The 12,286-nt window shown below is 48.2% G+C and overlaps 1 protein-coding gene across 1 annotated transcript in view; it reads right to left on the bottom strand.

The window, feature by feature from the left end:
* The window catches only part of Lpcat3 (lysophosphatidylcholine acyltransferase 3), a 39,924-nt gene extending 30,614 nt beyond the window's left edge, over positions 1 to 9,310 (bottom strand). Inside the window, exon 1 of the mRNA XM_034511801.2 lies at positions 8,908 to 9,310. Coding sequence (XP_034367692.1) covers positions 8,908 to 9,058 — 151 coding nt within the window. The 5' untranslated portion in view covers positions 9,059 to 9,310. The remainder of the gene's footprint in view (positions 1 to 8,907) is intronic.
* Positions 9,311 to 12,286: the final 2,976 nt, after the last annotated feature.

The following is a 12,286-nucleotide window of genomic DNA, read 5'->3' as shown; positions in this document are numbered from 1 at the left end:
ACAGTAAAAAGACATTCCTCCCGCACCCCAAGGAACCAGTTTCTTCTTTGGCTAAAATTAAAAATGTCCTTTGATCTCTTGGTAGTCTCTTCCTTGCCAGAGGCAAGAGATGCCACAAGGATTTGGGGGCTCTGATCCCTGATCTGATTCCTAAATGATTTTAGGGTTACCTCTTAAGAGTGTAAAAGGGGTAAAAAAAAGAGTGTAAAACAGCAAGAGCCTCATTATGTCCTTCTACTCAGGAGAGCAGATACTCGGCTCTGGGTGGAGTCCCTGGAAACTGATAAGACTAAATCTTATTTGCTGGGTGTGGTGACACAGGCCTTTAATTCCATCGTTCTGGAGCTACAGGCAGGTGGATCTCTGAATTCCGACTATACAGGGCTACTTTGTGAGACCCTGTCTCAAAAAAGACTTCATGTGTTGAGGCCAAACTGAAACTCGAGTATGATTATTTTTGGCTTAGCCCCCTCTGACTAACCCTCCCTCTCCATCTGCAATGTCACATGTACCCAAGGCCTCTGTTTACATTCTCTCTTACGTGATTCTTATACAGAACAGTTCATACAAGGTGCCCGGAGCACATTCTTCTGACTGATCTTCAAAGCTGTGATTTGAATGGGGAGGAAATGAGGCCTTACAAACAGTGCATGTCAAGCCAAAGAAAATCCTCACCCAGAAATTACCTTTTTTTCTGGTTTTGTTTTCCACATCCCTTTCTTGTTTTGAAAACAGGGTAAGAACACATATGATACTTTGAATAAACAAGAGACAGCCAAGGTATAGTGTCTCATGCTTGCTATTACAACTGAGGCTAAGAGAGTTGAGTTTGAGGCCATCCTGGGCTACAACAGTGAGTTCCAGGCTAGCCTGGGTTACATATGAGACCCTATTTCAAAACAATAGAAACAGATAAGCTTTCATGTTCTCAAAGGAACTACTTCTGTTTCACTTAGAGAACTCTTCCTGGGCCTTAAACATCCTGGTCTTTAATTTAACTGTTGGAAACAGACACAGACAGACAGATCACACACAGAGAGATGCACTTAGACACAGAAACACACACATGCAGAGAGAGAGAGAGAGAAAGAGAGAGAGAGACAGAGAGACAGAGAGAGACAGAGACAGAGACAGACAGATACACAGACAATTAAAAACCTTCAGGCATGAGAACAAACAACAGAACTGGCAGGTGCAATCTAGCTCTTGTTACAGCCACAAGTCAGTTTCATAATTGCATTAATAAATGTGATATCAGTTAAGTTACGAGTTTGAGTGACAACTCAATAATCTAAAATTTGAAGAACGACGAGGCACTGCTCTGATTCCATAGCAAGCCTATATAGGCCACAGACGTTCCAGGCCAGCCTGGACGACAGAGAGACTCTGCCTCAGAAAAACAGACAGACAAACAAAGGAAAAGGAAACACCTTTCAAGATGGCTGAGTTGATACAAAAAGCCAAGTTGGCGACATTGCTCCCATCCTCTTACGAGGAAGCTCCGTCTGTAACTGAGCCTCTCATCTGAAGCTCCTGTGATGATAACGGTTACAACACTTAGGATCATGATCTTTTAGCAAAATGATTAACATAGACCGGCAAGGCACGCTAGCTGGCCAGTGAGGGACACTAAGCCATAGAGAATGCAAGAGAGTTGCTTTGCCAAAGATCTGAGCACACGCTGACGTTTCAAAAAGTTTGAGACCACGCAGGCATCAAGTGCTACAAATCAGATGAAAGGATTTCAACAGTCCTGAGCTCCAGGGCAGCAAGTGTAAGCTGTCGGTCTGTGAACAGGCGATCAGGGCAGAGCAGAGCACCGCGTGCTGAGGAAGCCTGGGGTCCCAGCACTCGGAGGCTGAGGGAGTCCACAGACATCTTACACAATGGCTGGCCGATTACTCAACTGGTCCTGGTGGTGCAGGCCTGAGATGCTGTACACTCCTGAGGCCGAGGCAAGAAAAGAACCAATTCAAAGCCTTCTGCATGATCTGCATATAATCTAGTGCCTATAGAACAAGGCTGGTTTCAAACAAAACAGAAATCAAGTGGCAAGCTAGGTGTGACAGGTGGCCGAAGAAGATGGATCCCTGTGAGTTTGATGTCAGCTGGACTACAGGTGGACTCCAGGCCAGCCAGAGATACAGTGGGACATCTAATAAGCCCGTGTATCTTCAGCTAGTTCAGGGCCTGGGTGTAGCACACACCAGCGTTCCCAACACCTGGGAACATTGGAGGCTGGAGGGTCACCCTGGGGCACTCACAAACAAATCTCAAACCAGGGCCGGGCAGTGGTGTCACATGCCTTTAATCCCAGCACTTGGGAGGCAGAGGCAGGCGGATTTCTAAATTTGAGGGCAGCCTGGTCTACAGAGTGAGTTCCAGGACAGCCAAGGCTACACAGAGAAACCCTGTCTCAAAAACCAAAACCAAAACCAAAACCAAACCAAAACAAAACAAAAAAACAAACCTCAAACCAGAAGCTTCAGATGCTGAGAAAACTCTGTGGCCATGAATTCGTGTAAAGCTCAAGAACACAGGCATAACAGAATATTCCTAGACTTTTAGTATTGGATGGGCCCGTGAAAGTCATTCAGGAGATGTCCCTATTTTATAGTGTGGGTCATAGTCAGAAATCCCAGTTGTTTAGTTAAGGTGATTCAATTTTATAAGTTCCATTTAGTTATCTTTGATGTTGTGACTTCAACGCTACCCTAAGAAAGACGGCACTGAATGAGGAGAGGCCTTTTCCCTGAAGGACTAGCGGGGACTCTGGTCCACAAGGAGCTAATCCAAGGGCCTGGTTTGAGTTTTATTTTAAAAGTCACTAACATTAGTGATAACAACCCTAAACCTCCAAGAAAAGAATTTCTACTCTTAACTGCAATTTTCGAGCAGCTAGGCAAGCAATCTATGGCCGTGGCCACGCCCACAGAACCCTGCGGTAGGGCAGAGTGGCCATCTGTTCCATTTGGCCAGCTCTGACTTCGGATACTGAGGTATCTGTGTGCTGATTACACCTTGGTTAACCACCGACTGGACATTAAGGATTACGGAGGACATTTGTATTTTGCAGCTCTACAAGGCTCCACTCAATCCCCTATGGCCAGGAGCTCAAACTCCTGGTAGACAAGGACAGAGATCTTAAGTGACTTAGTCCCCAGCTGTTAGGAACTGAACAAGGGAAATGACAACAGTGCTGTAATCATCTGATTACATCTGGCCCGAGGACCATTGGGGCAACGCCCAGAACAAAGTAGCTACAAAGCCCAGTGTGGTGTTCACTTGTAATCCTAGCACTGGGGAGATGGAGGTAGAAGGATCAAGGCCAGCCTTGGCTACCAAGGACACCATTTCACCAAAACCAAACAGGAAACAGTGGTAGTTACTTCTGTTGTTAATAAGGAGACTGACCCAGGGATTCGACTCTCTTCTATAAGCGCTCTCAAATCATTTCGTTTCCTATCTGATTCAATTACGAGAACAAACTTACTCCTAACCCCTCTACCACCTGGCTCTTCCATAGCACAGGCTGGACTCAAAGTTGCTCGGTAGCCGGGGCCTATCCTGAGCCTTCTTCCTCCACTTCCTGGGTGCTGGGATTACAGTGTAGGTGACCACATCTGGAGATCAAACCGAAGGCTCATACACTTGAACTACAGCCCTAGTCCTGCCTAAACCCGATTGCAAGCTCAGGTTTTAAAATTTCCTTGGAACTTAAAGTAAGATTCAAACTAGATCACAATGCAGCCCTGAACGGTACCCGACTTTCTTTCCGTATCTCTGTGCCTGGCTATCTGGGAAGAAGATGGAAGCTGGGTCCCGGCTGTCACTCTCTTGTCTGCCCTGCTATGCTGAGGATGGGACTGAAGCCCTTGTACACCTTAGGCAGGCGCCGTTGTAGGACTGCTGCTCTCTGACTGAGCTACATACCCTTTGTTTAGGGTCCAGGCTGGTCTTGAACTCATGATTGTTTTGAATGCTAGAATTACAGGCGCGTACCACTACGTACGGTCTTTTTTGAAGGGGAATTACTTTATTTTCCCAAATCATTCATTCATACAATCATTTAACCAGAGTCAAGTGCTATGAACTCCAGGTACACAGTGGCGAACTAGACGTAATGAATGGTTAGAAGATTTCATTCGGCGTAAGAATGTAACAAGGGATTTCAGATGGAGGCAGGAAAGAATGCTCACAGGAAACAATTTGATGAGAGACCCAAAAGGTGAATTGGTGTGTCAAGTAACTGAGCAAAGAGCTTCCTGGGCAGTAGGGTCAGTGTGCACAAAGGCTCAGGGGCAGGAAGGGCTTACAGCTTTCCCTGAGGAAGGGAAGACAGGCCATGTGGCTTGAGGCTATGCACTTGTTTGAAACAAGGCTGGAGCCTCAGGCAAGGGCTCACCTGCCAGACGGGGAAGCCCCTGAATGGTGCTGGACAGGAGATGAAAAGGACTGGATGACACAGACTGCTTTTGGAGAGGAGACTGGAAGGGGCAAGAAGAGAATTAGAGACCAGTCAGGAGGCTGCTGGGTGTGTTTGTTTGTGTGCGTGCGTGCGTGCGTGCGTGCGTGCGTGCGTGCGTGCGTGCGGTGACAGATGGCTGGTGATAGAGAGGAGGAGATCTGGAGACACAATTTGTTGTTGCCCTGGAGGGACCTGGTGACTGGGGTGTGGGCAGCGAGAGATCAGGAGACAAGGTGGAGTTTTTTTTTTTTTTTTTCTTTCCCACCAGCTTTTGTAGACGAAGGACAAGCTTTCAGAGTCCACCTTTCAACAATTCTGCATTCCCCAAGTCTCAGAGTTGTTTTCCCCTCAGTGGATCCACCCTGTCTCCGAGTCATACGGACCAGATCTGCGTTCCTACCACCACCCTCCCTCTTTTTAAATCAGCTTTGTACTTCATCGGTCTAGCTTCGGCTCCAGGCACACGAGTCCCCATTGTTTTTGTGAGATGGCCTCATTCAGTAGCCCAGGCTGGCCTTGAACTAGTGGTGATCCTCCTGCATCAGGCACCTAAGTGCTCCCCGTCCCTCCTAAGCTTTACCATCTGAGCCTAAAGGAAGCAAGCTAACTCAGGTTCCAAATGCATTATGTACGAAATACTCCATCTTTAAACCTCATAATGCTTGGGACTTCTTATAGCCATTTGGGTTTCCGCCTTTTATGGAGGCCAGCACATGGATGTCACATGAGATCCCTACCACGACGGACAGACCATAATGTCTGAGTGCTCGGCTTTATTACACACACTGGTCTGTCTCATGGCTCCTGCCCCTGCGGCATCAAGAACACTGCTTGTCCTTCTCCATAACAGGTATACCTCGTTGACTTTATAAAGGATTCATGCTGTAAGTTATGTTAAGGAATGATAAAACCCAAGTTGTTGGGGGTGGGGGAGAGGGTTCCCCAGGAGCATTTGTCAGCACCAGGGCTCACAGCAAAATTCATCTTTACCATCCTCACAATCAGACTTGGCACAAATGTCTACACCAACAGTCTTCCGACTGTTGGAAGTGCACAGCACTCCACATAACTTAGGTGGTAAATACTAAAGACGGTCAGCTGGGTGCTGGTGGCACACACTTTTAATCCCAGCACTCGGACTTAGACGCAGGCGGATCTCAAGTGAGTTCAGGGCCTGCCTGGTCTACCTAACCAGTTTCAGGGCGGCCAGGGCTACACAATAAGACCCTGTCTCAAAAAGATAAAGAGGACAACAAGAAAGCAAGCTGGCGATGTGGCCCTGTGACAGAGTGCTTGCTTCACGTGTGAAACCCTAGTTTGATTCCCAGTGCTCCTACCTTCCTCTCTCAAACGACGATCTCTGACTTAGGACTTTCCAGACTGCTTCCTCTAAGTCATTAACAGGTCACGAGTTCAATGTAGGGGCATAAATGGTATGAAAAGTAAGGCAGCAAGGGCCAGTGTTGTTTCCCTAAATGTGTTTCTAATACATGGGAACGCTATGGAAAGTATACAGCATGGAAAGACCTTTTCTCGTAGGTCTTTAGCAAGGACATCAGAAAGCCAGCGTCTTAATACTCTTCAACCCCAGAACTTAAGGAGAGAAAGTAGATACCTGGGCTGGAGTTCAGATCCCAGCTCCTTATCACTGTTTTCTCTTCCTTCATTTTCGGTCTTTGGAGATGGGGTTTCTCAGTGTAGCCTTGGGAGTCCCTAAACTCACACTGTAGACCAGGCTGGCCTCAAAACTCATTGATCCCCCTGCCTCTTCCTGACTGCTTGGGGTTAAAAGTGTGTACTGCTGCCACCACTGGGCAGCACCACTGGTTTCTTTAAGACTTATCTTGTATTATTTTTAATTTTGTGTACTTGTTTGTGGGTTTGTGCAGGTGAGAGCAAGTGTAACAGAGGCCAGATGTGCCAGATCCCCTAGGCCTGGAGTTACAGGCAGCTGTGAGTCCCATGAGGTGGGTGCAGGGGACTGAGCCTTCGTCCTCTGGAAGCGCTCTTAACCTCTGAGCTATCTCTCTAGCCCTAAGTTTTGTTTGTTTTTCTTTGGTTCTTCCAGGCAGGTACTGGGCAGTCCAGTTGGGCTTCACACGTGCTTCATGGAAAAGGATGACCTTGAACTCACCAACCGTATCAGTTTATATTTACATGTATATATTTAACCCAAGCCTAGAAACAGCATCCTATGTGGACACATAATTGGGTTAGGAATGCAGATCAGTGGTACAGGGCTTGCCTAGCATGAGGTAGGTCCTGGGTTTAACTACTAGTACTTGGAAGGAGGAGGAGGAGGAGAAGGAAGAGGAGAGGAAGAAAAGAAGCAGCAGCAGCAGCAGCAGCAGCAGCAGCCCAGAATTGATTTGAAAATGAGAAATCCTACAAGTGACCAGAGAGAAGAGCATATGTGTGATGGGGAGGGAGGCCACGGGAATGATAGGACGGATAGGCCAGACGGCCTAGAAATGGGGCTGCTGTGCCAGGTACTTATTACTCTTGATTATGTGTCGCCATGGCAGAGGATGAAAGGAGGGGGGCGGGACATGGGGAAGATGATTTCCTAGTCAACCTTACTTCTACGACAGTGCATAGCAGCACCAGGCGGCATTTGATGCCAGCACACAAAAGACAATTCCAAGTCCTAATTCCAACCTTACTTCCACTTAACAGGCCGACCTGACAATGTATCGCGTCCCGTCTCTGGCTTCCAGTACACAGATGAGAGAGCGGCAGAGGCCCTCCTACCTAATGAACAGCAAGCGTTCTTAATTGCCAATCCCAACGCCAACAAACTGGGTCAGAAGCAAGGTTCAAAGAGTCACCAGCTCAAAGCTGCGGTGGTACGTAAACCCAGAGATGTGGGATGCTGATAAATTTGGGTAATGTTTGAGTGACATCGTATTGAGCCAACCACAGAACCTAAGATCCCTCCACCTCTAAAGTCTTAGGATCCCACCAAGGAAGGGGGAACCCTTTATCAGAGGAGAGGACGATCACCTTGGTATGATATGAAATAACAATGGTACTAGCCGAGGTTGTTTAAATATGGATTAAAGCTCCAGCCATCATGTAGATTGGATTCACACCCTCTGGTGATATTATGTGTCAATGTCTCTACTGACTCCTGGATAACTTCCAAATTTCTTTCTGGGATTTAAACTTTTCCCAGACCAATTGTCTGTCTGTCTCTCTCTCTTTTAAAGCAGGGTCTCAAACCTTTAGCCCAGGCTCAAACCCACAACTCTCTTGCCTTAGTCCTGGGGTGCTGAGCCACCACACACAGTTTATCTCAGTTTAACTTCCTACAGTTTCGATCTGTTAACCCTCTACCCGGGCCTCCCAGACTTTCCTCACCCTCCCTCTCTCAAGTTAAAGTTATACAGCCTTCCCCCAAAGTTCCAACGACTTAAAAATCTATACCGGATCGGGTCTATCATCTCTGATCTCGACCTATGAATTCTTATCGAACTTTACAGCGAGCTATGCTAAGTACAGCTGTCTTCGTTTCATAAGAGAATTAGATGCGGAGCGGTTAAATGGCTTGCCTGGGGGTCCTGTCGTTTGTGAGTAGCGACAAGGGTGGGTTGGACTCCTTTAACTTCAAAGCCCACACTTTTCCCATCATACCATGCTACCCTCGTGTATTAAAAAAACCTCGAAGAATGTGTTTTTTTTTTTTAAAGCCTATAAAGTACATATGTAATATATAATACAGCTTGTCTCGACATAACTCCAGGTACATTGCATCCTTTGAACCATATGAATAATAGTCACTTGGAACAAGCATGGAGTTTTTAAGGTTGTTAATAGTGCTGTTTCCCAAGCCCAGTATAAGAACGTATTCCAGGGTAAATGACAGGTGGGTGGCTAAGGGGGAAAGCAATATGGTATAAGAAAATACTAGAAAGAGGACAGAAAAGAGATGAAAGTACACTAGACGTTGGCAGTGCACAACATAGACGGAGAAGACATAAGTATGGAATATCGGGTAGAGGAGACCCGCAGGACTAAAATATCCTAAGTTCGGGGGGCCTATGCCTATCGTAAGGAGAGCCCAAGACGAGGGCTGTTAATAACAGATAAGCAGTACTCATGGCCAGAGTCGAACTCTGGAGAGCCACAGATAGACGTGGGTCGCAAGGGCACTGTCGGGCATATCGATGACAAGGCGGGAGGTGACTGAGGAGCCAAAGGGCACAGCATGGGCCAAAAGAAATGGGAAGAGGTTCAGAGGGTACGGGTCCCCAGACTCGATACAAGTCTTGTCTTCTCTTCGACAGCTGGCTGCTGTGTTTGAGGACCTATACCTGCACCCCCGAAGGCAGCCCTCCTGGGTGGTTCGGGGCAGATAGGCAGGTCCTGTCCCCAGTCCCCATTCTGCCTATTTCCCTGGGACTCCACGAGGGGGCAGAGGCAGGCAGGAGGGTCCTTACCCAGGAAGATGGAGAAGATGAGCCGCAGCGCCTGTTCCGACGCGCCCAGAGACGCCGCCAACTTGTTAAGGCTCAGATCCTCGACACCCGGCCATAGCCCCCGCATCTGCTCCAGCGTCTCTCCCACGTCCCCGTCCGCTGTAGACGCCATCTTAACTGCGGGCGCCCCCCGGGGACCCCCAGCTCCGCGCCCCGAATGTGGGCAGAACGCGGTGGCTTCACCCCCAATTCCGGCCGGGGGCCCGCCCACGGCGTGCGCATTGGCTGCGGGCCCGCCCAGAGTCTCTAGACCCACCCGATTATTGGTCGAGCCAGCTGGGGGCGGGGCCGAGCGCAGCAAGGTAGGAAGAGGGCGGGGCCGAGCGTTTGTAAGGCAAAGGTGACTCCGGTGAGGAAGGGAAACGGGCCGGGCCGGCGGGGCGGGGCTTGCGATCGCGACCCAGCTGCTATTGGAGCAGGCGGGAGCGCGAGGCGAGGTGACAGTACAACTCGGTCCGGACCGCTCCGGGAAGGAGTGGGTCGGCCGGGTGTCCGGCCGGCTAGCTCGCTGCCTCCCTATTGGTTGAGACAGGAGCAGGCGAGAGTCGGGGCGGGGGGGGGGGGGGCGGGGGCGTCACCAGATCGCGAGGTTACTCTCGGTCGCCGGCGCTGGGGTTACTGGGGCATGTAACGGAGCGGCGCGAATGTCTGCTACCGCCCCGCGAGCGCCCCCTAACGGTGCCTTCTCGGGGCCGGGGAGTGGGGAGGCGTCCTGCATTCCTAACCCTTTCCCGAGGGGTCTGGGGGAACCCAGAGGCCCAAGAACACTATTTGACCCTTTAGTAGTACTACGTAGCCCTTCCCGTTGCGGGTCCCTTTCGTTTGTTCAAGTACTGGGACTCGAACCCGGTCCGCGTGCACGCTTACCCGCCGGAGCTACAACCCTAGTCCTTTTGCAGAATTCCCTTTCTATAGTAAAACGCGACCTTCTCTCCGGAGGCAATGAAATTAGGATACGCCTATTTATATTTAAAAGGGCCTATTTAACACTTGCCGTTTTAATTAACAATTAGGCTAGTTTTGTCACGGCTTAAGTAATGTATGTTCCTAATGACAAAGTATGAGTCCTTTCCTCCTATGTAGTCTCACTTCCCACCCGATGATGACCCCAGGGAAAGTGACAGTCTATGGGAGTGTGTAACAACGGGATTCACAAATTCCTGTCATAACGAGTTCAGCTATGGCTTACACTTTCATAGCATTTTATACTTTTTCCCAGCACCCCTCCTTTTTTTTCCTGGGGAATTGAACCTAGGTTTTACATGTACTAAGGAAGAATTGAGCTACTGAGGTATGCCTCCTGCCTTTTCTTTTCTTTTCCTTTCTTTTCTTTTCTTTCTTTTGGTTTTTCGAGACAGGGTTTCTCTGTATAGCCTTGGCTGTCCTGGAACTCACTCTGTAGACCAGTCTAGCCTCGAACTCAGAAATCCAACTGCCTCCCAAGTGCTGCGATTAAAGGCGTGGGCCACCACTGCCCGGCGTCTCTTGCCTTTTCATATGGCCTAGTTTTATTTTTATTTAAAAGCATTTTTTTACATTTATTTATGTATATGTTGGAGGAAGGGCTAGTTTTTGCCACAGAACACACATGAAGGTCAGAGGAACAACATGCAGGAGTCCGGTCTGTCTTTCACCATGTGGATTTTGGGGATTGGAGTCCGGTCTGTCTTTCGCCATCTGGATTTTGGGGATCAAACTCAGGCCGGCAGGCTTGGTGGCAAGTGCTTTTATGTGCTGAGCCATCTCTCTGGCCCGCAATTATTTTAGTTAGTTAGATTTTAATTTAAAACGATCTACTTTATTTTTAGTTATAGGGTTGTGCCTCTGTGGGTGGTGTATAGATGAAGATGTCCTATCCTCAGTGTCTGGTGTTACAGTTGTGAACTTCGTGAGATGGGTGCTGGGGATTGAATGCAGGCCCTTTGCAAGAGCAATATTCTCTCTTAGCCACTGGGCCAGCCCTTCAACACTGCCGTTATTTTAAAATATGAAATGCTTCACTCCTACTGAAAAGTAGACTGCAACCTCCCTGGATTAAGAAAGGGCATCACCTAAACCAGTGGCTCTCAGCCTAATGCTGTCACCCTTTTATACAGTTCCACATAATGTGGTGACCCCCAACCCTAAAATTATATTGTTGCTACTTCATAACTGTAATTTTGCTACTGTTATGAATCATCGTGCAGATATTTTTGGAGATAGAGGGTTGCCAGGGGGGGGTCCCAGGCCTCAGGTTGAGAACCACTGTGCTGCACAGTTTGAAGAACCTAATGTAACCCTTTCTGATGTCATCTCCCTTCTTCATCTGAGACTGAAGGTCTTTGTCCATCACTTGACTGAAGTGAGTATTCATCACCTGGTAGTTCTGTTTAAAGGCGTGGGATGGTGCAGCAGGTAGGAGTTCGTGCTGCAAATGCCTGACTCTTGACTTTGATTGTTGGGACTCAAGGTAGGGAGAGAGAGCCAATTCCCAAAAGTTGTCCTCTGACACATGTCCTATGACATGCCTGTTCCCACATTCAAACATACACACACACACACACACACACACACACACACACACACACAGCACACACATACACTAATAAAACGTTTAAAAGTGAGCAGGGCATGGTGGTGTATGCCTTTAATCCCAGCACTACGGAGGCAGAGGCAGGAGGATTTCTGTGAGTTTAAGGCCAACCTACTCTAGTCCAGTGTGTCTTGGAACTTTGGAGCACTACAGCTCAGACTGGCTTTGAACTTTGACTCTCCTAACTCAGACGCACAAGGGCTGCATATTTGAGCTTATGTCTCTGTATCCCGTTTTGACATAGGAATGCTAGGATTACAGACGTGAGCCCTTATAGCCGGCTTTTAAATTTTATTATTATTTGGTTTAAGGCAGGGTGTCACTGTGTAGTCCTGGCTGGTCTGGAACTCCCTTTGTAGACCATGTTGGCCTTGCACTCAAAAGATCTTCCTGCATGTGCCTCCTGTGTGCTGGGATTAAAGGTACATGTGTGGGCAGGTGGTTCTGGATTACATAAGAAGGCAGGTTGAACAAGCAAGGATAAGCGAGGCAGTAAGCAGTGTCCTCCATGGCCTCTGCTTCTGCATTCTCAGGTTCCTGCCATGAGTTCCTTCCTTCAATGGTGAACTGTGATGCAGAAGTGTAAGAAAAAACCCCAAACCTTCTTTCCTCAAGCTGCTTTGGTCATGGCTGGTTTTGTTTGTTTGGTTTTTCTTTTATTACAATAGTAGAAACCCAGATTAAGACACATATTTTAAAAAGTCATTTGCCAGACAGTGGTGGCGCACATCTTTGATCTTAGCACTCAGGCAAGACCAGCCTGGTCTA

This window comes from Arvicanthis niloticus, chromosome 9 (assembly GCF_011762505.2).
Source record: "Arvicanthis niloticus isolate mArvNil1 chromosome 9, mArvNil1.pat.X, whole genome shotgun sequence".
Classification (NCBI taxonomy): Eukaryota; Metazoa; Chordata; class Mammalia; order Rodentia; family Muridae; genus Arvicanthis; species Arvicanthis niloticus.
This window is presented reverse-complemented; position numbering and strand designations above follow the sequence as displayed.